Source organism: Panthera leo, chromosome A3 (assembly GCF_018350215.1).
Source record: "Panthera leo isolate Ple1 chromosome A3, P.leo_Ple1_pat1.1, whole genome shotgun sequence".
Taxonomy (NCBI): domain Eukaryota; kingdom Metazoa; phylum Chordata; class Mammalia; order Carnivora; family Felidae; genus Panthera; species Panthera leo.
Genome location: NC_056681.1, coordinates 58,444,517 through 58,471,429, shown reverse-complemented (window position 1 = coordinate 58,471,429; position 26,913 = coordinate 58,444,517). Strand labels below are relative to the sequence as shown.

At 39.9% G+C, this 26,913-nt stretch overlaps 1 protein-coding gene across 15 annotated transcripts in view; it reads right to left on the bottom strand.

Annotated features, from left to right (window-relative positions):
- The window catches only part of RFX8 (regulatory factor X8), a 258,871-nt gene that overhangs the window by 62,323 nt on the left and 169,635 nt on the right, over positions 1–26,913 (bottom strand). For 2 of the 15 annotated variants that reach the window (XM_042931947.1, XM_042931964.1), the window contains exon 1: positions 1,316–1,468. The exons of 12 other annotated variants lie outside the window; for them this stretch is intronic. In XM_042931947.1, coding sequence (XP_042787881.1) covers positions 1,316–1,389 — 74 coding nt within the window. In that variant the 5' untranslated portion in view covers positions 1,390–1,468. Of the gene's footprint in view, positions 1–1,315; positions 1,469–26,913 lie in introns of those variants that run through there. One more of the 15 variants, XM_042931948.1, reaches the window with a different exon arrangement.

Below are 26,913 nucleotides of genomic sequence, written 5' to 3'. Positions count from 1 at the left end.
GGACTTGAATTAGTTCAGCTCACTGCTAAAATGGTCTACAGTATCCTAAGCGATTTAGGGCACCTGCACTGTGGGCAGCCTGCATTGTGTCAGTTCACAAGCAATGTTAGGAAGGTGTCCAGGTATTTTTGAATCTCTAATCATTCTTTCAAGTCTCTGGAATATAATGCAAACCCCAGAAACTCCAATTTACTAAATGGTGACCTGGAATAGTTGACAAAGGCATCCTCATAGTCCTTTCTTCCAAGAAGGAGCCACTGTGCTGAGGGGTCTGAGTTAGTGAGTGTAAAAGAAAGACAGCACTGCTGTGTAATATTCTGAAAACACCGTGTGGGCTCTAATATGTATTTTTTTGATTTTTTTCTTTTATGCAAGATAAAATATATCAAACATTTTCTTTTGGAGGAAAAGGGTAACCTTTTAGGCCTTTTCATGTTATAATCACAAACACACCCTTCATTTTTCCATTTCACTCATATAACTTTTTCAAAAAGCCTTTCCTGAGAAATATTTCTTAAAATCTTGTTAAAAAGTAATCAGATTCTTCTATTTATTCTGCTATTTATTCACCTTTTAAATGTTAGGCTTTAGGTTTTAGGACTGGTTTCAATTATTTTCCTATTTATGAAAAGCTACAAACCCATGAGTTCTTCAGTCCCAAGGGCTAATGATATTTTTCTTTCCAGTTTTTCTGCCCCTATTTAAATAGCCAGAAGTGAATTTTACAAACAATGTGGAATGCATTGTTAAAGCTAAAAATTGCTTTGCTTTAAGTTAGAAAACATCCCATTCTGGATCTCATACCAAGGGGAAACATTTCCTCTCAGGGCCAACGCCCACGTGCCTTCAGATGTATATGTAAGCCAGAGTCCAACCAACAGGACCCCTGGTGGGGGGCGGCCTGGATTGCTTCCCGCGGTCAGTGTGACCAACAGGGAAGTCCTCCCACGGAAAACCCACACCAGGAGGGCTTTTACTGTGTGTGTGTGTGTGTGTGTGTGTGTGTGTGTGTGTGTGTGTAAGTGTGTCTTGAGTCCCATCCAGGGCTAGGCTCGGGCAAGCCAGCATCAAAAGGCGCTGGTCCTGGGTGTGAACGTCTCTCCTTCCAGGATTTTTTTTTTTTTATCATCAGGGCTCCTGGAGCGCAGACGGTCGCTCCTCACACTGGTTATTGGCCCCAGGTCCTGGGGACAGCAACGGAGGAAGTGAGGTTTCCCCCCTTCCCTGCACCACCTCTTCCATTCTACGGGCCCAGAGCGCCTCCCAGCCCTGACCTCGAAACCCGGCCGGGTGGGAAGGCGCCCGGGCCGCTCACCACTGGATGATGCCGCCGTGCACGCCCCGGGTGCCCACGCCGCCCGACGGGGAGGCTGGCACATCCTCGGCCATGGCGCAGACCCGCGCCCGCCGCACTCAGGCAGGGAGCGGGCGGCGGCGCTGCACCCGTCGGGCCGCCGCCGCTCCTCGGTGTTTACTTTAGAGCGGGGCGCGCGGCGGGCGCGGGGGCCGGAGACGAGACAGAGAGGCTGGAGAACCCTGGCGCGCGGCGGAGGCTCGTCGGTCACGCGCTGCCGCCAGCTGCGAGGGTTGGTTGGGGGCGGGCGGGGTCAAAAGATCGAAAGACAGAAATACAGAAGGCGCTCTTCTCACCTTGCTGCCAATCCATCAAACAAAGGAGGAAGCAATAAAGAAAAATCAGTGTATAAGTTTCAAACCAGGTCGCGGTGTTTGACTAGCAGTGGTCTTCAACCCTGCCCGCACTTTGGAATTACGTGGAGTTTTGAAAAATATTGACGCCCTAGCGCCAACACCAGAGGTTCCGATGTAATTGGTCTGGGGATGGGAGGGGCCTGCGCAAACCGGCTTTTACAAACTCCCCAGGAGTTTAGTGATGCTAGAGTGCACCCAGGGCTGAGAACCACTCGTCCTGAGTTTTGAGGGGAGCGGGCATCAGGACTTTTGAGAGGACGACCCCAGGTTACTCTAGTGGTAGCTCCTGTTGGGAATTGCTTGGAGTGATCCCCCAAACCTGCAGCCAGATGTTGGGAGTCTTTGCCCTCAAGAGCAATATGTTCACGTCGGTGCTGCACGATGTTTAACTGCTTACTCTCTCCCAACCTCGCTTCTCTTATCAGGGATTGTGTGATTATTGTAAGTATTAAGTGAGCTAATAAATGCAGGGCGTGTTGCATGAAGAAGAGCTCAGTCAGGCAACCGTTACTTTGGCTGCTGACTGCTTATAAGTTCTCTCATAAGGATTTCTTCATCTAGACTAAAAATACACTTGACAACTCAACAACAGCAACAACAAAACAGCCCAGTTAAAAAATGGGCAAAGGGGCGCCTGGGTGGCTCAGTCGGTTAAGCGTGACTTCAGCTCAGGTCATGAGCTCAGTTCGATCCCCAAGTTGGGTTCTGTGTTGACAGGTCAGAGCCTGGAGCCTGCTTTAGATTCTGTGCCTCCCTCTCTCTCCCTGCCCCTTCCCGGCTTGTGCTCTGTCAATTTCTCTCTCTCTCTCTCTCAAAATTAAATAATCATTAAAAAAATTTTTTTTTAATGGGTAAAGGACTTGAATATTTTCACCAAAAGAAGACATACAAATGACTTCATCATACAATGACATACAACATGGAAAGAGGTTAAATATCATTGGCCTTGAAGGAAATGCAAATCAAAATCATAATGAAATATCACTCCACATGCATTGGGATTGCTATTATTAAAAAGAAGAAATAAAAAAAAACAATTGTTGATGAAGATGTGAAGAAAGTGGAACCATGTTCTCTTGCTGGTGGGAATGCAAAATGGTGCAGCTACTATAAAAACAGGTGGTTTCTTAAAAAATTAAAAATAGAATTAACATATGACCCATTGTTCCACTTCTTGGGTATGTACTGTTTGGGAGGAAAAATTTTCCTTCATCCTTCAAAGATTCTTATGGCCATCCTAAGAATTAAATTTACATCAGGCAGATTAACAGGAGAAAAACAAATTTAATTTTGTATGTATGAGAACCCCACATATATAAGAGGTGTATAGACAGAAAGGTAAAATGAGGTATACATGCCATCCTGAGCTGAGGAATGGATAGCGTCCTGGGGCATGACAGGGGAACAGGGCAATTCATAGGACAATAAGAAAAAGGGCAAATGTTTGGTAATTAGATGTTTGCCCTGCATACTGATGGGTCACACAGATAAAATTTATCTCTGTAGTAACTTTACTCTGGGAAATATCCCAATTTAGATTCTTCTAGGTGGTTAAGGGAGGAGCAAAAGTTTCTCTTGAGCCCACAGGGTCTCAATTGCCTTTAGCTCAAAACAGTCCACATGCTAAAGTGGCACATTCTGGGGAGACTTGATCTGAATTCCTTCAGTGTCCAAAAGGACTGAAAGCAGGGACCTGAACATATATTTGTAATTTGTACCCTCATTCATAGCGGTATTATTCACAATAGCCAACTGGTAGAAGCAACCCAAATGTCCATCAATGGATGAATGAATACACAAAATGTGATATTTACATACTATGGAATATTAGCCCTAAAAAAGAGTGGAACTCTATTACATGCTACAACATGGGTGAACCTTGAACCTTGAAGACATTATGCTAAATGAAATAAGTTAGCCACAAAAGGATTATTACACTTATATGAGGTACTTAGTATAGTGAAACTCATAGAGACAGAAAGAATGGTGGTTACCAGAGGAGAAATAGGGAGACACTGTTTAATGAGTATAAAGTTTCAGTATGGGATTAGGGAAAAGTTCTAGAGCTTAATAATGATAATAGTTGCACAATGTAAATTATTAATGCCACTGAATTGTAATCTTAAAACTGGTTAAAATGGTAAATTTTATGTTATACATATTTTACCATAATTTAAAAAATCTTCCTCAAAAAAAGACACCCCCCCACCCCAACACCACATGAATACATTTTGGAAGCAGGGCAGAGATTCACTCAACAAACAGCAATGACTGTCTTCTGTGTGACAGCACTTGAAAGTAGTTGTTCGGATATATTGGAGGTCTCCAGGGCCAGCACTCTCCCTCTAGTGGGACACCATCATCAGGTACCAGGAATAAGTTTCCAAAAGGAGTTCTAGAGGAGAGATCACAGGACATTCATTAAAAAGATCCTGAGCTTTGAGGTTTGGCCAGGTCACTGGAGCCAACCCCAGATGGCAGCTGGCTTCCCTTTGGGGAGCTGCACCAGGAATCAGCCTGGATCTTGAAATTTGGGGAGGGTATTTGTCTGGTGTAGGGGGTGGGGTGGGCAGTAAAGTGGTAAGGATTTATGATCAATAAGTGATGGAGGCTGATGTTTGCCCTGTTTATCTTCTCAGCTGAGTTTCCCTGTTTAGGGCTGGCTGCTTTAAAAAGCCATCTAGTAGACAGGTGCCTGGGTGACTCAGTCAGTTAGGCGTCCCACTCTTGATTTTAGCTCATGTCATAAGGTTTGTGAGTTTGAGTACCGTATCAGGCTTTGTGCTGACAGTGTGAAGCCTGCTTGGGATTCTTTCTTTGTCCTTCCCCCACTCATGTGCACACATGCTCTCTCTGTCTCTCTCTCTCTCTCTGTTTCTCTCTCCCTCTCTCTCAAAATAGATAAATTAAAAAAAAAAAAGGCCATCCAGTAGAGGACAGATGACACCACATTAACCCCCTCAGGCCAGGAGTCAACAGCATGTAGAGAGACTCCTTCATGACCTGGCAAAGAAGGAGGCCAACTGTGTGGGTAAGAAGTGGGTTGGCAGCAGCTGGTCTCAAGTAGTGCCAGGAGACTCCACGTAACAGGGAAAGCTGAATGGTAACTGTGATGAAGGACTAGCAGGAGGAGAGAAGAAACAACCAGGTGACATGGTATAAAAGGTTCTCCAAGGAAGCCCTCTTGAGTTCAGCTCTTTCTTTCTGGTTGTGTCCAGAGAAGTGGTCGGTGTCTCAGGACCTTGGGTGGGAGCTCTGCCAGGCTGCTTCATCCGTTTTGCTTTGGCCTGAGTGCTCACATCCTGGGCTTCCTGCATTGGGACAGGTCCTTCTCAGTGACCTATGGAAGCTGAGAACATGGCTCCCTCCATTCTTTGTGTCGGTCCTGCAGCCACCCAAGGAACTTCCTAAGATGCCCACCCATTTCCATAGAGACTGGAAATAACCAAGAGAGAGCCTACTGTTATTAGGCTCAACTTGTTAGGGCCAAATTGAGGTCTTATTATGTCACTGATGATTATGTGATATTTGCATGTTAACTTTGCTCCAGTCAGTACTAGGCATTGGAACAGATCTTGGAAATACAGTGGGACACCATGATCCTCTGGTTGACCCGTGGTCTCTTTGCTGTTTACTACATCAAATATTAGATGCAGCGAAATCCAAACATTATTTTGTCTTGCTCCAGAGCTGTTGAGGCCAGTTGGTTGGAGGCCATGGGGTCAATTTCATACCTTCCTCCCAAAGGACCAGTTAATTTCATCTATGACAGGTGACAGCTGGTGTCCCTAGTTTGACCAGCCCTCATACAGATGAAGACTCTGAGTAGTTACATGCTAATACAAAAACATTCTTGGATTTATTCACAGTGTATGCCTTCCTAACGTGCTAAATGTGCAAAAGACATTTGCTCTGCATATGACTCTTTTACTAACAGCATAATTAAGGCTTTTGTTTGGGTTGAGCATATAGCCACATAGACTGCTAAGTAGAATTAGGTCTAAAATTCATTTTATTTTGGGGGCGCCTGGGTGGCTTAGTCGGTTAAGTGTCTGACTTCAGCTCAGGTCATGATCTCATTTTGTGGGTTCAAGTCCCGCATTGGGCTCTGTACTGACAGCTTGGAGCCTGGAGCCTGCTTTGGATTCTGTGTCTCCCTCTCTCTCTGCCCCTCCCCTGCTCATGCTCTCTCTCTCTCTCAAAAATAAATAAACATTAAAAAAAAAAACACAAAATTCATTTTATTTTCAAAGAATGTTTAATTGCAACTGACATAACAAAAAATTTCCTTTTATGGCACTCACTGATGAGATAGCCAGACCCATGTATATGCTCTCTTGTATCTGAAAAATCCAGTCTCCCTCTAACTCAGGTTCACCATCTGACCATTAGTGTCCTATACTATTACAGAGAAAAGAAAGCTTAAAGTTAATATCAAACAGAATTCCAATTCCTCATGTCACATTTTTATATACTACAAGCTTTTTCTCCCTCTGCCATTGAATATATCTCTTTTAGTTGAACAGTGACTTCTTTTGCCTAGTTCAGTCTAATTGGTTTCTAGATTATCCAATTAGTCTCATTTTACCTTCTAAAAGGGCACCAGCTGTGACTTATCCTTGCACAAAACCATCTCTAATCTGGGGTGCTTAATTTCATTCAATCCTTATAATTATTCACTTTCTGTGGATGTACCAGGTGTGTTCAGGCAATAGATGTATTTTTGAATAAATCTAATGAGTATAATGCATTTGGTCAAGAATGTAGAATGTAGTTAGCATCTGCACGGAGAAAGCATTACAGAGAACTGTATGTTTCATTTTCATCTGGGGAAGAGACTTTCTAAGATCATTGGGCTCTAAACCAATAAGTCGTGAAGACTTCAAACTATACTAGAGCAAAGCAATCTCATTGGAGAGATTCCAAATTGCTATTACATGTTAAAATTTTCATTGGTCTAGATTCACCTTCTGAGTGTCTGGTTCATGTGCTAGTTGAAATTGATCGTGTACACCACATTCACAGACATGAGGATGATGAGAAAGAAAATCCAAATCTACACAAAGCATATCTCTGCTATTTCTTGATCTGAAATCCATGATTTGGAGCACTTTGGAGACATACTGTTTCTGTAGAGGTTAGTTTCTACAGACTCACAGTTTTTTTCTCCCTGCTTTTGCACAGGTCACGTGAAAGTTGGCCACAAGTGGTGTTACAAACAGTATTATCTGCAGAGGAACTCAGAGAATGCATAGAATGAAAGGGAACAGCCTTCATGCATCACAGAATGCTTGTAAATAATTTGTAGAGGAATACATTTGAACTCTTACTACATTAAAAGTGGGATTGTTTTCTGAAGTCTGATAGAAAACCAAGCAAAAACAAAGTGAAAGTGGTTTCACTTGCAAAAGAACAGTAGGAATTAAATAAGTCATCCTATTAGAGCTGTCACATAACCTCAAAAGGCACTTGTTCAAATCATGAGTGTGTGCAAAATCATAAATCACACCCTAATTTGTTTAATAATTTTCTGAGAGAATGAGCAAAGGCACACTAATGCAATTAGTTTGGGTTTGTGTGAATGCTATTTTAAAGGTTTTTATGAGCATGGAGGAATTATTTTTAAAAGCAGGGCTTTTTCCTTTTTTAATTTTTATTTTTTAATATGAAATTTATTGTCAAATTGGTTTCCATACAACACCCAGTGCTCATCCCAACAGGTGCCCTCCTCAATGCCCATCACCCACTTTCCCCTCCCTCCCACCCCCATCAACCCTCAGTTTATTCTCAGTTTTTTTTTTTTTTTTTTTCAACATTTTTTTATTTATTTTTGGGACAGAGAGAGACACAGCATGAACGGGGGAGGGGCAGAGAGAGAGGGAGACACAGAATCGGAAACAGGCTCCAGGCTCCGAGCCATCAGCCCAGAGCCTGACGCGGGGCTCGAACTCACGGACCGCGAGATCGTGACCTGGCTGAAGTCGGACGCTTAACCGACTGCGCCACCCAGGCGCCCCAGTTTATTCTCAGTTTTTAAGAGTCTCTTATGGTTTGGCTCCCTCCCTCTCTAACTGTTTTTTCCCTTCCCCTCTCCCATGGTCTTCTGTTAAGTTTCTCAGGACCCACTTAAGAGTGAAAACATATGGTATCTTTTTCTGTATGACTTATTTCACTGAGCATAACACTCTCCAGTTCCATCCACATTGCTACAAAAGGCCATATTTAATTTTTTCGTATTTCCAAGTAGTATTCCATTGTGTATATAAACCACAATTTCTTTATCCATTCATCAGTTGATGGACATTTAGTCTCTTTCCATAATTTGGCTATTGTTGAAAGTGCTGCTATTGGGGTACAAGTATCGGGGTACAAGTGCCCCTATGCATCAGCACTCCTGTATCCCTTGGGTAAATTCCTAGCAAAGGCATCAAAATTGGCAAAGATGAAGTTAAGCTTTCACTTTTTGCAGATGACATGATATTATACACGGAAAACCTGATCGACTCCACCAAAAGTCTGCTAGAACTGATACATGAATTCAGCAAAGTCTCAGGATACAAAATCAATGTACAGAAATCAGTTGCATTATTATACTAATAATGAAACAACAGAAAGACAAATAAAGAAACTGATCCCATTCACAATTGCACCAAGAAGCATAAAATACCTAGGAATAAACCTAACCAAAGATGTAAAAGATCTGTATGCTGAAAACTATAGAAAGCTTACGAAGCAAATTGAAAAAGATACAAAGAAATGGAAAAACATTCCATGCTCATGGATTGAAAGAATAAATATTGTTAAAATGTCAATACTACCCAAAGCAGTCTACGCATTCAATGCAATCCCAATCAAAATTGCACCAGCATTCTTCTCAAAGCTAGAACAAGCAATCCTAAAATTTGTATGGAACCACAAAAGACCCCAAATAGCCAAAGTAATATTGAAGAAGAAGACCAAAGTGGGAGGCATCACAATCCCAGACTTTATCATCAAGACAGCATGGTATTGGCACAAAAACAGACACATAGACAAATGGAATAGAATAGAGACTCCAGAATTGGACCCACAAAAGTATGGCCAACTAATCTTTGACAGAGCAGGAAAGAATATCCAATGGAAAAAAGACAGTCTCTTTAACAAATGGTGCTGGGAGAACTGGACAGCAACATACAGAAGAATGAAACTAGACCACTTTCTTACACCATTCACAAAAATAAACTCAAAATGGATAAAGGACCTGAATGTGAGACAGGAAACCATCAAAACCCTAGAGAAGAAAGCAGGAAAAAACCTCTGGCCTCAGCTGCAGCAATTTCTTACTTGACACATCTCCAAAGGCAAGAGAATTAAAAGCAAAAATGAACTATTGGGACCTCATGAAGATAAAAAGCTTCTGCACAGCAAAGGAAACAATCAACAAAACTAAAAGGCAACCGACGGAATGGGAAAAGATATTTGCAAATGACATATCAGACAAAGGGCTAAGTATCCAAAATCTATAAAGAGCTCACCAAACTCCACACCCGAAAGACAAATAATCCAGTGAAGAAATGGGCAGAAAACATGAATAGACACTTCTCTAAAGAAGACATCCAGATGGCCAACAGGCACATGAAAAGGTGCTCAACGTCGCTCCTCATCAGGGAAATACAAATCAAAACCACACTGAGATGTCACCTCACACCAGTTAGACTGGCTAAAATGAACAAATCAGGAGACTATAGATGCTGGAGAGGATGTGAAGAAACAGGAACCCTCTTGCACTGTTGGTGGGAATGCAAACTGGTGCAGCCACTCTGGAAAACTGTGGAGGTTCCTCAAAAAATTAAAAATAGATCTACCCTATGACCCAGCAAAAGCACTGCTAGGGATTTATAAGCAGTTTTAGGGGCACCTGGGTAGCTCAGTATGTTGAGTGTCCAACTTTGGCTTGGGTCATGATCTCATGGTTTGTGAGTTCGAGCAAGCTTAACCACTCCACTGGGGGAAGTCTAAGTGGCAGCTTCCTTGGTTGCAAAATGGGCAGTAAAGTAACTACTGCCAAGTGTAGCTGTGAGACAAAAAAAAAGCTGATAAAGCATTTAAGCACAGTGCCTGGCACATAGTACGTGCTCAGTAAACTTTTGACTTGCCTATTTTACAACTTTTATTGAAAAGAAATAGTTAAAATGATGTCAGTTATTTTGAAATTTTTGGTATGGTGATAGTATTATGGTTATGTTTGTAAAGAGAATTCATCCATTCTAGAGATACACATTCAAGTATTTACAGATGAAATGAGAGGATGTCTGAGATTTTCTTCAAAATAAACCAGCTGGCAGGGGTGGGGAGGAAAAGAGGGAAGGATAGAGGATATGAGATTGGCAGGTACTGATGACTGCTGATGCCAGGCCATGAGTTCATTATACTTTGCTTTCCACCGTCATGTGTTGAAAATTGAAATTTTATATACACATATATATATATATTTAGCTTTTCATTATATATATATATTTAGCTTTTCATTATATATATATGTGAAGCTGTATTATATATCTATATATATATGAAGCATATATCTATATATATATGAAGCGTATATCTATATCTATATCTATCTATATATATGAAACTGTATTCCAGGGGATGATGCATAAAAGACATTTATACACATATAGACATACACACACACTTGTTTCAGATTTTCCTAAAACCCTCTTCAACATGTAGAATATCCAAACATAGTATGTTATTAACAGTATAATTAACATTAGTATTTTTTCAATATGCAATTATTAGGACTCTGGTTTAGCATTCTGCAGAACACTCTGGCAACTAAGTGTTCTGCATGCACATACAAAAAATTCTTCTTTGAAAACTCCCAAATACTATACATCTGTCTTGGTGATTTGCAGATGTATTATATTAAAGGACCTGAGAGGTCCTGCAGTAGATAAGCCTGTTTATCATTTAACTTAATGTCTGCATGTTTAATTATCTAAAGATTCCCACCTCCTCCCCATTTATTTGTCTGTTTTTACATAACACTGATTACCATTGATAAACATCTTGAAGGATAAGGGGGTCCCATGGAACTCAGTTCGGGAAACACTGGTATGAGCTACATCACAGAATAAGTCAGATCTTGTGGGCTGTCCAGGAAGTGTAGGATGCTGTTAAACAAAATGTTTTTTAGAGGTTTAGCAAAAAGGAAGCTTAGTGTCCTTGTCTCATGCTTCCTTTGTCTACTTTTCTTCTTTCTACTCTCCTTCCCCATGGCCCCAAACCACCAGCTGCCACATACCCAGAGAAGAGAAAGAGGTGGCCTTGTGAATGAATCTCACTCACCTCTCCCACAGGAGCAGCGTCTCTGACTATAGTGTGAAAGGGAGGCTAGAGAAAGAGTTCGGGTTCCTTGGGGCTCTGGATGGAGTCTCAGCTCCCACTCTTCCCTCCCATAATTACATATAACTTGGGCCTTCTTATGGCAAGCAAGATTTAAGTCAGAGTTTGGTTCTATCCAAGGAGAGATAGCATAGGAAATTAAAAATACATATATAGTTATGTTTTATACATTTAGCATTCTGCTATGATGCAAATGAATTTTCTCTGATTTTCCTCTTAGCTAGCACTTGAATTCATGTTTTAGCTGTGCATTGGAAAGCACGATGAAAACTGAATAGACTGATAAGTTTGGGATTTCTTTGCTCTGGAAGTTTTATAAAAATAATAACAATAAAAAGAGTGTGATCATAACTGCTCAAGAAATATGCTGAGAGTCACAGAATGTTGATTGACAGACTCACTTTTTACTTATCTGCCCACCACACAATTAGCCACTTTCCCTTCCTGATCCTTCTGCAGCCCAGCCAAACACTGGCACACACCTTCCTCCTCATCCTTTACTCTATGACTAGCCCCAGTGCCTCTGAGATCCTGGAGTCCTCTGCCCTTCCCTTCTGATCCCCTCCACTGTATCTTCTCTAGTCTTCCTTTCTTTCTGTCTCTTGACATGTGGAGGTCTGGGGAGACCAAGCAAACCGTGTGCCAGTAATGAACATTATGACACTAAGAATGCTAATACTTTCCACAATGTTCCTTAACACAATTGTTGTTACCATTACACCACATTTGCTCCTAAAACTCATAAAACACTGTCATGTCCACCCATTTATGGAGTATTTTTATTGTTTTGTAGGTAAAAAAAATTCCTTAGAAATTAAACAATTTGCTCAAGATTGTACAGTTGCAATTTGTATTGCAACTAAATTTGTGATCCGTCTAAACTTTTGCTATCATTCACATTTTGGTCAGTCCTCTGGATCCTCAGTTTCTCAAAACTGACTGCAGTGATATAACCGCACACCTGAGGATTTTTCTTCTCTATGGGTGTACACCTATAGTTCAGATATTCGTACAGAAATTATGTAGATTTGAATGTCTGAACTTGCAGTTCCTTGAGAAGCTGCCCATCTATGTGTCTTAGTGCCTTTGCACCACCTACTCTTTCTGCCTGAAGCCTCTAGACTTCCTCTCATCTTCTCCTGGCTAACTTCTGTCCAGCCTACTACAGGGTCATCTCTCCTTGTCCTGGAAGCTTTCCCAGGCCCCTCTATTTCATCCCATTTAAATGCGGGGTTCCCCAGGGCCCTCCTATACCCCTGAGCTCAATTCTATCACAGCATTGCTCATGCTGGGCTCTACCACTCTGTGTGCCCGGCTGTCCTTCCTCTATATGGTGAGTTCCTTAAGGTAGGGACTGACTAGCGTAATGCTGGACAGATACTGGTAGGTGCTAAGTAAATGTTTGTTGAATGGCTTAAGTAATGAGAAATGTCTCCTGAGAAAGATGATAGGAACTTGAGTTTTGTGTTTCTTAAAAGGACCATTTCTTGCATTGTTTGTTTTAGCATATTTTCTATTTCATAAGGTAGGGGTGGTGTTTTTTGCTTGGACCCATCCTAGGAAGCATCACTTGAACTTCCTGACTTTGTTGCCTTTGTCACATCAGATCCAGCCCACCATAAAGAGGCCTGCTGCATTTGATTTCCTCTGCAAGGAAGAAAAACAAAACAAAACAAAAGTCTCAATTTATCACAAAACCCAGCACAGGAAAGCTTAAACAATGGCTCCCACACTCAGCTCTCACATTGCTGAAAAAAACTATTTGTCTTATACAAGGAAGAGAGTTCCTCAAATCCAACAAAGGCAACTCTTCTTCCTGGATAAAGCAACTTTGCCGGGAATGAGAGGAACATTCACAATACAGGTTGACAGTCAAATGACTTTTGTGAACCCAGCAGACTAGTCGAGGAAAGAGAGGCTGACAGCATCCCACTGAGGAGTGGATCCATTTGGTTTTGATGATGAGATGGACAACAGCTATGACTTATAGCACCCTTGGACACTATACAAGTTTAAAGGCACACCATGAAATCATCAGATGTTTTGGAGGAAGCTGGAGACCCATTGAGTCCCACATGGTTGTATAGATGGTGAAATAGAGATTCTTCCCCTATTTTCATCTTCTACCTTCCTCTGCTAAGTGCTGAGAATGCCTGCTCTCACTTCATTTAATAGCAACATCCTACTGTGTGATATCTGTGTTACTAGTTTCATTATTTGTCGAGCACCCTCTGATCTCATGACAAATTTAAAAATAATTCTCTCTCCTTTCTTCCTTTCTTTTGGATTTAGTTTTTTTTTTTTTATTCCATTTCTTATCATCTAGTAATTTGGAAGTAACATCCTGTGTCTATTTTAAAAACATTGTTCTAGGAATTACAACATGGGGCACCTGGGCAACTCAGTCAGTTGAGTGTCGAACTTCAGCTCAGGTCATGATCTCACAGTTCATGGGTTCAAGCTCCATATTGGGCTCTGTGCTAACAGCTCAGAGCCTGGAGCCTGCTCAGATTTTGTGTCTTCCACTCTCTCTGCCCCTCCCCCACTTGTGCTCTGTCTCTCTCTCTCAAAAATAAATAAACGTTAAAAATATTTAGAAATTACAGCATACATATTTAACTTCTTGAAGTCTAAACTAATTAACACATTTAGCCTACTCCTCAACAATAGAAGAAACTTAAAAACATTTAACTTCATTTCCCTTTCTGCCTACTTCTCAGGAAATGCTGTAATTTATTTTAATTCTATCTTTTTGCCATTCCCCAGCATTAATACTTTGTTTTATACAAGCAGGGTTTGTTTGCCTTACCCATGTACCTTCTGTTTTCTTTTGCTTTATGCTTTGCTCCTTCTTTCATCATGGCATCACTTTCTTTTTACCTAAAGATTATCTTTTAGAATTCTCTTTATTGAAGATCTATTTTTGGAAACCTCTCTCAGGTTTTATTCTAAAAATATCTTTAGGGGCGCCTGGGTGGCTCAGTCGGTTAAGTGGCGACTTCGGCTCAGGTCATGATCTCACAGTCGGTGAGTTCAAGCCCCGCGACGGGCTCTGTGCTGACAGCTCGGAGCCTGGAGCCTGTTTCAGATTCTGTGTCTCCCTCTCTCTGACCCTCCCCCGTTCATGCTCTGTCTCTCTCTGTCTCAAAAATAAATAAACATTAAAAAAAATTTTTTTTAAATAAAAAATAAAAAATAAAAATAAAAATATCTTTAGTTTTCTCACTTTATTGAAGGATGTGTACACTGGTTTTAGAAGTCTTGAATGACATTTACTGCTTCCAGCATGTTGTTGATATTATTCCACTGTCCTCTGGCTTCTATAGCTGATGCTGAACAGTCAGTCATACGTCTGTTTTTTTTCTTTGATGACAGTGTTGGGTTTTTTCCCTGTCTTCTTTTAAGTTCTCTTCAGGTTTGCTATGGCAGATTTAGATGTGAGTTTCTCATATTTTATCCTGCTTGGGATTTCTTTGATTTCTTGAATTTATGGATTAGTGTCTTCCATCAGTTGAGGAAAGGTTTCAACAATTACCCCTTCAAATGTTTCCTTTATCCTATTCTTTCTCTTTTGGAACTCTGATTAAATGGATGTTAGACTCTCACTCTATTTTCTAGTCTTTTAAATCTCTTTTCATGTATTTTATCTTACTTTTAATCCACTAATTGACTTTTTAATTTTAATTATTATTTTTTATTTCTAGAAGTTTTATTTGGTTACTATTAAAATATGCTGTATCACATTTTATAGTTTCTTATTTCCTCCAGAAATAAGCTTTGTAGCTTGTTATGAGCATTTCTTTTTAAAAATACATTAAGAAAGTGTGCCTGCCTGGCTCAGCACTGGTGTATGTGACTGGATCTTGGGGTTATGAGTTCAAGCCCCATGTTGGGTGTAGAGATTACTTAAAAAATCTTTTTTAAAAAAATATTTATTTTTGAGAGAGAAACACAGAGACAGAGTGTGAGCTAGGAAGGGGCAGAGAGAGAGGGAGACACAGAATCTGAAGCAGGCTCCAGTCTCTGAACTGTCAGCACAGAGCCTGATGTGGGGCTTGAACTCCTAGACCACGAGATCATGACCTGAGCCAAAGTCAGACACTTAACCGACTGAGCCACTCAGGTTACCCAAAAACAAAAAAATCTTTTAAAAATACACTTAAGTATTTGTTACATATTCTGTCTGATAATTAATTATCTGAAGTTTGAAGTTTGATTTCTCCAATCTACTATTTTACTTATTCTTGTTCAAGATGTTTGGTTACTTGCATGCTTGTTTGCTTTGGCTATCTATTGGCCACTATTCTTGAAAAACTATCTTTAGAGTTTTATCTGCCTGAGGCTGAAGATACTTTCCTCTAAGAGAGAATCTGTGCTTATTTTTGCCAGCAGTCTTGGGACACTACTAGTCCAAGAGAAATTTAAACTAACCTCAAAGCTTGAGTTGTGTTAGACCACCAGGTGATATGGTTATGAACTGCAAATCCACACAAGAGTTAGGTTGTGGTTATGACTACAGGGAAATTTTTATTTCCCACACTCTTCTCAGTATTGATGCAATTTTCTTTAAGTTTTCTTGTGGATGTTTGCTTAAGGAATAGACTTTTTGGGTCCCCGCTTTATGGAGGGACGGCCTCTCATAAGACCAACCCCACCCTGGTCATGCCCTAGGTATTGACTTTTCTCCCATTGTCCCATGAGGTCAAGAAAACCCAAGCTCAATTTTGACCAGTTGGCAAATGCTCCAGAAGGAACATTAGAGTTTCATTTAACCATAGAGGTTTTCCACTTAAATGTTTGGTTTGGTAATTCCTTATTATCTTGTTAGCTCTTTGGTGTTTTTAATACACAGTGAAAGTGAACTTGAAATTATTACAAGTCTTGGGGCTGAAACAATCTGAACATATTCTCAAACTTTATTTTAAAAAAATTTTTTAACTTAAAAATCTTTTATTTTATTTATTTTGAGAAAGAGAAAGAGAGTGGGAGAGGGGGAGGGGCAGAAAGAGAGGGAGAGAGAGAATCCCAAGCAGCCTCCGCGTTGTCAGCGCAGAGCCTGAAGTGGATCTTAATCTCACGAACCATGAAATCATGACCTGAGCTTAAATCAAGAGTTGGACTGAGTCACCCAGGTGCCCCAAACCTACTTTCAGACTTTAAATGGGCAAGAAGCCTGGCTCGCTGGCATAGAGCCAGGTGTGGAACATGAGTGCCTAGTTGGCCACTTTTGGAAAACTGAACTGGTACTGTGAGATGAACTGAACACTGGGTTAACATGTTCTGATGCTGATGCTCATCAGACTTTAGAAAGGATCTGGGTAAAATGAGTGGATAAGATAAGATTTTTAAATTTTTTCATATATTAATTTTCATTGATTTTTAGCAAGAGTATTATTCTGAGTAACCTCGCCAATTGTATTTCCAGAAGTAGAAGTCAGTCATTTTCATCTGACTGATTCTTACTCATCTATTAAGATACATTTAGGCATCAAATGCCCCGAAGTATTTCCTTATCCTCCTAGTCCTTCTCATGCAACCCAGAGCCCTGCTGGATGATCTCAAAACCTACCCACATGATGGTGCCATCATTGTACTTATCACACCGCATTCTTTTTTAATCTTGTTTTTAATTGTGAAATACAATACACTACAAAAGGAACGTTAAATATAAAATATAGCTTAACAAATTAGTATAAAACAAGAGTTGGCAAATATTTTCTGTAAGGGGCAAGATAGTAAAGATTTTAGGCTTTGTGGTCATACAATCTATCTCTCAACTACTCAAGTCTGCCATTGCAGTGAAAAGCAGCCACAGGCAACATAGAAACAAATGAGTGTGCCTGTGTTCCAATAAAGTTTTATTTACAAGAACAAGTGGCAGGCAGGATTGAACCCACAGGTTGTAGTTCTATAACTCATTAGTACTTTATGCCAATGAGTAAACACTGAGTTAAGAAATGGCATATTGCCTTTCTTGGCCCTTCTCAACCATAATTCCTTTTCACAAATATAATCACTATCCTGACTTTGATGATAATTCAGTCTTTGCTTTTCTTTGTAATCGTACGAGCTAAGTATACATCCTTAAACAAGATAGTCAGTTCTACCTATTTTAATTATTATATATGAGGACACTTAATTTTTTGCATCATGACTCTTTTTACTTTTAAGATTCATCCATGTCACTGCATCTAGCTATAGTTCATTCATTTTCTTTGTCATATAGCTTTCCATATGATGGTATGACAGTTGTATGACTTTATTTATCCATTCTACTATTCATGGACATTTAGGTTGTTTACAATAGTTTGGGACTATTTTGAATAATGCTCCTATGAAATGTCTTTTGGTACGCACCTGAAAGCATTTCAGTTGCACCAAAAATACCCAGCAGTGGGACTGCTAGGTCATAAGGTATGTAATTCTTCAATTTTATTCAAAATGAGAAACTGTTTTCAAAGGGGCTATAGTAATATACACTACCATCAGTAGTGCAGAAAGTGCCTGCTGCTCCTTTTTGTTAAAGATAAAAGATTGCTGGCTGAATGAAGCACCCTCCCCCCGCCCCAGGTTCCACCTTGGGCAGAAAACCTTATTCTAACAGAAACTTTAAAGTGTAAAATTCAATGGCTCTTAGTATATTCACAGAGTTGTGCACCCATCACAGCAATTAACTGTACAACATTTGTATTACTCCTAAAGAAAATCTGCACATCTTAGTAGTGACTCCCTACCCGCTCTATCCTGCCCAGCCCTAGGCAACCACTAACTTACTGCCTGTCTCTATGGATTTGCCCAATCTGGACATTCCATATGGAATGTGGAATCATACAATATATGGCCTTTTGTGTCTGACTTCTTTCACTGAGTATATTTTTTTTAGTTTATTTGTTTGTCGAGAGAGAGCAAGCGGGCAGGGGAGGGACAGAGAGAGAGAGGGAGAGAGACAATCTTAAGCAGGCTCCTTGCTCAGTACCGAGCCCGACACAGGGTTCAGTCTCACAAGCTGTGAGATCATGACATGAGTTGAAATCAAGAGTCAGGCACTTACCTGACTGAGCCACCCAGGCACCCCCATTTATACAATATTTTTAAGGATTATCCATATTGTAGCATGTATCGGTACCACCTTATTATTTATTTTTAATTTAAAATTAATTACTTATTATTTATTTATTAATTTAAAATTATCAAATTATTTATTTATTAATTTATTAATTATTATTATTTATTAATTTAAAATTAATTACTTAATTAAATAATTATTTAATAATTATTCCAAACACTATCCCATTCTCCACAGTGGGCTAAGAGCTTCCTCCTTGGCTCTGAATGCTTTGAATAAGCTAATATGTGCTTCTCTAACTGAAAATTACTTAATATTTTTCTAAATAAAAATGACTATCACCCATCTCTTTGTAAAGAGCAGGGCTATTCTCTATCTTTGGTAAATGGAAGCAATTTAATTCACCCTGGTGACGTGGGATAGCTGTTCCAGTAAAATCAATAAGGGATGAGTTGCTGTGAATAAAGTGTCACATTCTGATGGCTGAGATTAAAGATAAAGTCCCAGATGAACTGGAAAAGAGTTCTATTAGATTTTATGTCTGCTGACATCACTGAATAGTGTGATACAAAATATCCAATGTCACCTTCCCTGGGGAACAGCATCAGTGATGGGTCAGCGTGACTTCTTCCCAACAGCTTTCTTAAGCCAAGAAAAGCATCAGTTTCCCCTGTTGCATGCTCTTTTTAATCTAAAAAGGCTTTCAGGGCTTGGGCCCTTCAGAAGCAATCTCTCAGCTCCCTCTGACCTAAGGTAACACAAAGAAGGAAGGAGAATTATTTGAATGAACTGGAAGAAGGCTGGCCATAGGGCACTCCAACTGAAGTCCCTAAGGGATACTAAAAACAAAACCAAACAAGGAATAAAAGCTGATGAGAATATTGATTCATACCATACTGGTTGATCAATATGTTGTCAGATATCAAAAGAATTAACAATAGAACATTTGGAAATGTGTACTCAGATGGAATAAATGTCAAATAGGAAAACGGGGAGATAATTTTATGGGCTTTTTACAAAACTTATGTCAAAGTAAAATGTTCAAAATGTTAAAAACATGACTTTCATACAAATATAGAAAGTTTATTTAACACATTAGTGAGAGATTCAGTACGACATTAAAGCTGTTTCAAAGTAGAATTTAAGAGGGGCGCCTGGGTGGCGCAGTCGGTTAAGCGTCCGACTTCAGCCAGGTCACGATCTCGCGGTCCGTGAGTTCGAGCCCCGCGTCAGGCTCTGGGCTGATGGCTCGGAGCCTGGAGCCTGTTTCCGATTCTGTGTCTCCCTCTCTCTCTGCCCCTCCCCCGTTCATGCTCTGTCTCTCTCTGTCCCAAAAATAATAAATAAAAAACGTTGAAAAAAAATTTAAAAAAAAAAAAAAAAAGTAGAATTTAAGAATTTATTTAGTCAGGAAAGGCATGCTGAAATGGCTTTGCTAAGTGTATTTATTTACTGAGGCTAACATAACAAAGTACCACAGACCAGGGGCTTAAACAACAGAAATTTATTTTCCCATGATTCTGAGGCTAAAAGTCAGGGACCAAGGTGCTGGCAGGTTGGTTTTTCCCAAGGCCCCTCTGGTTGGCTTGTGGCCAGCCATCTCTTCTTTGTGTCTTCACTGGACCTTCCCTCTTTGTGTGTCTGTGTCCTGATCTCTTGATCTCTTGTTACAAGGACACCAGTCAGATTGGATTAGGGCCCATCCTCATGGCCTCGTTTTAGTTTAATTTCCTCTTCAAAAATCTTGTCTTCAAATACATTGTATGGAATTGGGGGTTAAGACATCAACATATGAATTTGGGGGGACACAGCTCACCCTATAACACTTTGCGTTAGAGACAAAACTAGTTAATGTCCTAACAGGCAAGAAAATGATAATTTTGGGTGTAACTTTGTTTACCAGACAGATCTTTGCAAACCTCCTAGGCAAAAATCTACAATTACGAATCTAGGCCAAATCAGTAGTAATTAGTAACTCAAGCAAAGGTACATTCCCCAGAGAATCAAATAATCCTTGAGTGGGCCTGTTCAACAATGTCCCTAAATGACAGTGAAAGGAAATGCAGTTACCCTTTTATTGTAATCCCAATTTTGCATAGTTTTTTTTTTTTTTTTTTTTTTTTACGTGTGTAACAAATATAACAAAACGTAAAAACAGGTAAGTGAAAATACAAGAGGTTAGGGAATTAAATGATATACAGTGTACATTGGAGAAATGGTGAGTCTTGAAATTCATGCAATAGAATTTTTTCAAGATTAGGTTATTTGTAAAAATTCATTCAGTAACACTGAAATTATTTTATTGCCTCTTTCCTTTTTTAAAATGTTTTTTTAATGTTTATTTATTTATTGAGAGAGAGAGAGAGAGAGAGAGAGAAAGCATGAACAGGGGAGGGACAGAGAAAGAGGGAGAGAGAGAATTCTAAGCAGGCTCTGTGCTGTCAGCGCAGAGCCCAAGGCGGGGCTCAATCCCACAAACTGTGAGATCATGACCTGAGCCAAAATCAAGAGTCTTGGACACTTAACCAACTGAGCCACCCAGGTGCCTTGCCTATTCCAATTTATATATAAATTTAAAAGTCATGATAAAATTCAGAAGATTAGTAAGTATTCATTCATTATTTTATTCACAGTTTCAAATTAAACATTGTACTGTGGAAAAAATGGATTTGAGCAACTAACATTACTTTTTTCCATATCTGCTTAAATTTATAAGAGCTATATTCACGTGAACAATTAATGTGTCTATTAGAAATGATTCTGGCATAAATGACAATAGAGCCAACTGAACCTCGACTCTGTAATACTTTCTTAGCTATCAACACTATGCTGGTTTAAATTGACCCATGTGTTACCTTAACGTTTGACAGACACTCCCAGCACCCAGTCACATCCGGGTTCCCCAACCAACATCAAATAACTGAGTCACTCAGGCGCCTCCCCCCAAATTACAACTTTTACCAAAGAAAGGGCTTTTATGAACCAATAAGAAAAAAACCAAGCACCTTAATAAAAAATCAGGTAAAGAACACGATTAATCGATTCACAATAGAAATTCAAAAGCCATGTAACATGAAACACAAGTCTCCTAATAATCAAAGAAATAAAATTTAAAATGGAAATGAGAAAAAAAAAATCATGGATTAGATTAGCAACAGGTTTTTCTTTTTCCATTGGCTTAAAAAACAAACCACAAACACCTAATGTTGAGGATATGAAGAAAGGGGCAGGCTTTCTCAAACATTGGGTATGGCAGGAAAAATAGGAGCAACTTTTCTATGGAGCAATTTGAAAGCATTTATTAAAAATGCAAACATGCCTGTTGTTTACCTCAACAATTCCATGTCTAGGAAAATATATTAAGAATCACCCATTTGTATAGAGGACTCTAGAATTTTATGCATTACTCTGTTGTTTAAAATGAGGGGATTGAGGGATACCTGGGTGGCTTAGTCGGTTAAGCCTTAAACCCTGGATCTCAGCTCAGGGCTTGATCTCAGGGTCATGAGTTCAAGCCCCACATTGGGCTCCACACTGGGCTCTGCACTGGTTGTGGAACTTACTTAAAAAATAAATAAATAAATAAATAAATAAATAAATAAATAAATAAATAAAATGAGGGAACTGGATAAAATGTCCTGTTTGATAACAAAAATATATTGCTATAATAATAATAATAATAATATATTGTCTTTATAATAATAATAAAATATGTTCCTTCTTATAACAATAAGAAAGCTATTACTATTGACAAGAAAAATAGAGTATGTGAGCAAGGTTTTCCAAAAACAGAGTATTGTTCATTTATATACCATATACCATTTATATATACCATAGAGAGAAGCATTTATATACCATAAAGAGAAGCAACAATGCTTCAGTTATTTGAGGGGCACCTGGGTAGCTCAGTCGGTTGAGATTCCGACTTCAGCTCAGGTTATGGTCTTGTGGTTTGTGAGTTTGAGCCCCGCCTGGAGCCTGCTTCAGATTCTGTGTCTCCCTCTCGCTCTGCCCCTCCCCCATTCACTCTCTGTCTCTCTCAAAAATAAATAAACATTAAAAAAAATTTTAAGCTGTGATTTGTATTACAATTTGTATGTTAACCATTTAAGTAGGCTATTTTGTAAATATTTCCCCCTTCTTTTTTTGTTTTATTAATTAACTAGTTTATTGTTTGGGTGAATTTTTGCCATGTACAAGTCTGCATGTTTTGTAGTCAATCTTTTAAAGTATAATTTCTGATTCTAGGTTCAAGATAAAGTAACATATGTAATTTGCAACTGATATTTAAAACAATAAGTTCTTAGAAGGTAGGAACTGATGCTATATATTCTGTATGGTGTGGAGGCTGGGTATTTTTAAACAGCAACAAATTTAGGTATGCAAGGAAAATTCAACTACATAATATAAACAATGGCATGCTGAGAAAAAAAATGACCTTACCAGAAAAACAAAAGTTTGAATAATTTCTGGGAATGTATTTAAAGAGAGAAGTAAAAAGTCTACACACAATGCAATAGCTAATGGGAGCAACAGTTAGTTACATTCTGGGTTTTTTTGCAAGTGTAATTGATTTTTAAAAAGTTGAAGTCCCTGGAAAAAGAAATGAAAGGCTCTGGAAAGTAGGATAATTTTGTTTAAAAATGCATGAAGCTCTTTGATAATACAGCATGGTTGGGGAAATGCCAGAAATGGAGATCCAGCCACAAGAACAAAGCCAAAGTATTTTATGTCATGAAATGAAATAAAAATTTTAAAAGGATAATTTCAGCAACTTTACGGCTATTTTCCAGGAGATCACTTACAACCACAGATCTGCAGCTGTGACCCGAAATTATCTGGGTTCCCCCAGCATGGGATGAGAAAACAAAGGAGAGCTCTGAGTTCATACAAATCCAAGTCTATAGCCAAGAATAATTTAAGAACTCTAGCGATAAAAGATTAGCAATTGGCATTTAAAAGAGTGTGAAATGGAGTGTGTTTGTAGTCTTTAAAAAAAAAAGGAAATAAACGAAACTGAAAGGATGAAATATATTGTTACTGTTGTTGCCATATTCCCCAACAGCTACATGAAAATTCTGCAGGCACCCCCAGTGTCAGGTTCAAATGCAGACCTCAAGCCTTCTAAGTCTACCCCTGAGGTCTTGGTTAGTCTACTCTTACCTGTCCTGATAGCCAAGCTAGAAAGCTTTGAGTTATCTGGGGTTCTTCTCTTCTCTCTCTGCCTTAGACCCAAATGATGGACAGGTGACATTTGTTCTGATGAGCTTTCCCAACCCTTGGTGAAAATTACTTGGTCTTCTGCTGTACTTCTAAAAGGAAGGTGCTTTTTCTGAGATTGAGTTTATCACAGCTGCTTTGTATTTATAGTCCGTATACATCTCTGGCACATAACAGATGCTCACATGGTTTCCTGCGTTGGAAATATATCCAGGAAGGCTAGTCACCTATGTGATGTATTTTCTCTGGCGGAAATCAGTCTGACTGCTGTTTCAGCGTTGCTGCTCCTTAATCCTTGCATATTCCATTGCTATAATTTTTTTTAATTTTTTTTTTACGTTTTTAATCATTTTTGAGACATAGAGAGACAGAGCATGAATGGGGGAGGGTCAGAGAGAGGGAGACACAGAATCTGAAACAGGCTCCGGGCTCTGAGCTGTCAGCACAGGGGCCCGATGCGGGGCTCGAACTCACGGACCGCGAGATCGTGACCTGAGCCGAAGTCGGCGCTCAACCGACTGAGCCACCCAGGCGCCCCTCCATTGCTATAATTTTTATGATTTTTCTTCTCTGGCCTTGGATCCATGGGGTTTTTTGCAGCTGTTAGTAGCTGCCTACAAAATTCTAGACTGTATCCCGAGGCTTGAATTAGTTTCTGTAAATTAATAGGCCACTGTGATCACTTTTTATTACTAAACCAAAGAGCCACCTATGATGCAAGGCATTTTGTAACCTTTGGGGAAAATATTTCTGAAAGCCATTCTCATGCATCTGTGAGTGGCGAAATGAGGATGTCTGTTGCTTTTTTAAAAAGAGAATTCTTCTTTTTAGTCTATTTACAGAAGAAGCTTTCACATTATTTTATGAAGTGCACTTTAAACCCTCCTGTGCTACAGATACTGAAATAATGTTCCTGGAGAGAGGTTTGAAAAGAAGCTGCTGGAGCTGGGAGGCTAAGCTGTCTGTCACCTCTGAAGAAAACGTGTCTAATTCAATTATCAGAGTCAAACAGTCAGCTCCTGGTCAGGTGGATGGTAAATTGACCTCACCTGAAACTGGATAGACAGGTAATCATGAGAGATACACAGCCCAGCGCAAGTAATTCCTGATGGCAGGGACTTAATCCCAGTCACCATTTTATTCCCGAATAGTACCCATAAAAGACCTTTGAAGCAATTTACTGTTTTTGAGATACGGCACAAAACCCCCTCCAAATGGAGGCTTTTCTCTGTTCCTTTCCTCGGGGATGGACATGAGGGCCAGCAGGCGGCACAGGGGTTTGGGCACAGACCAAATATTTGGGTTAAGTAGCATGAACAAGAATAGGTTTTCACCACCCCACAACTAGAAAAGATGCTCCAGATCTCAGAGGCATTAAGAGGCACAGAGCCTGGCAGATGGAGGAAGAATGTAAGGGAGCTCCAAAGAAGTATGGAGACACTGCCAAGACCCAAGGGTGGCCAGGGTGTTGGCTCACAGAGGTCCATGTTCTGCATCCCCTCCTGTCCCACCCTGCCGACCACACAGCAGGAGTCTGTCTGCTCAGTGCCCTTGAGGCTTAGTTGGCTGCAGTGCAGTGTTCCCCACGTGGACAGCTCTCCTATTTCTGGCCCTTCCATTGGGACTCCAAATACCTGTAAGCCCAAAGGATGGAAGCTGAGCTTTGAAAATGAAGGTGACCCCATCCTGCACTGTTAGCTCATTGGGAGAAGAGCCTGAAGGGAGCCAGCCCAAGCCTGCACCTGAGATTGGATGGTGGTAATTACTTTCTGCTGAACAAACATTGGAAGGAAGCCCAATAGCAAAGGTGTGAAGGGATGAAAAAAGTCAGCCGGCCAGTCAGGCTACAGATATTTAAGAGTACCCACTATCTCCTTGGTATTCCCTCAGGTGCTGGGAACAGGGCAGTGAAATTCCTCCACTTGAGGAGAATAAAGACAGGAAGAGAGGAAGGTGGGCATGTAGACAGTCAGGGCCAAGGATGAGTTTATAAAGAATTAATAATGTGGTCTATCCTTATAATGAAATAATACTCAGTGTTTAGGATGAACAAAGTTCTGACACATGCTACAATGCAAATGATCCTCAAAAACATTACACTAAGTGAGAGAGTCCGGACACAAAAAGCCACATATTGTGTGATTCCTTTTATATGATATATCCAGAAGAGATGACTCTCTAGGGAGCAGAATGTCAATTAGTGGTTATAGGAGCGAGGGGGAGGGCACATGGGGAGTGACTGCTTAATGTGGAAGGGGTTTGACTTCAGAGTGTTGAAAGACCTGCTTTTTTTCCCCACCCAGCTTCTAGACTTCGTGACACAGAATGGGAGGAAAGGCACAGATGGTAGGACTGGAGAGGTGGGTGGAAATGGAGATGGACTCAGGCGTGCTCTGGGCTCCCCTTTGTGGGGGACAATCTGAGCAGTGGCAGAGGCACCAGAAACCCGTGACAAAAGCTAAGTAAATGGAAATCTATGTAGTCTAGAGGCTGTGGAGGGCAGAGGAACACAGGAACAAATTGCAGAGCTGACTGTTGAGGATGTTGCATGGTTGTATGGTGGGAAGCCCTGAGCAGTTTTAGCATGTGAGAGAATTGGAGAGGAGAGGAGAGGATATTTTAGGAGGTGTTACGCAGGTCAGTGGTTCTCAAATTGTGTTCTGGGGATTGCTGAGTGATCTGTAGTCACTTTCAAGGCAACTGCACATTTAAAAGTATTTTCACAAGAATATTAAGCTGCTATTGGCCTTTCCACTCTCATTCCCTTATGTGCACAGTGAAGTTCACTGGAAGCCACAGGACGTGTGGTATTGCAAGTGGCTAAATACAGAAGCAGCTATGAGAATTTAGTTGTCTTCTATTAAGCCAGACACTAAAGAGATTTGCGAAAATGTAAAACAATTCTACACTTTCCATTAAAGTTTTCAAAATATAGCCTCTTTTTCATAAAAACATATTATTTATCTTAATGGATGTATCATTGTTATCGAAGTGACTGGATAAATATATATTTTTAAATTTTCAGTTATAATTGTAGCAGGGTAAATACCAATAGTTAGAATGCACATATACAAAAGCCCCTTGGGTTCCTTGATAATTTTGACGAGTGAGACCAAAAAGTTTGAGAACTGCTGGTATACATTATAAAACTGGATCTCGTTTCATGATTTTGGCATGATCTATGTAAAACCTGGGCCATGTGGGCTCTTAATTCTTTGGGCGCAATCATAGGAACTTTAAAAAAAAAAGTAAAATTGCTGGTCAGCTAAACTACTCTAAAAACACTCTAAAGATTTAAGTACTTTTGAATTTTGTTTTCAAATTGAGTAGAATATCATTTCCTAACCTGAATATTTTATCATCCTGTTTTCTCCTTGACATTACATACTGCCTGTTCTCTGAAACCTGGAATCTTAATCCTTATTCCAACTTTCTTCACACAGAAATATTCAAAAAAAGAGAAATTCCAGCTGGGAATGAGGCAGCTCTAAGTTGTTGTGGCTGTCTCGCCTTGAATGCAACACAAGGCA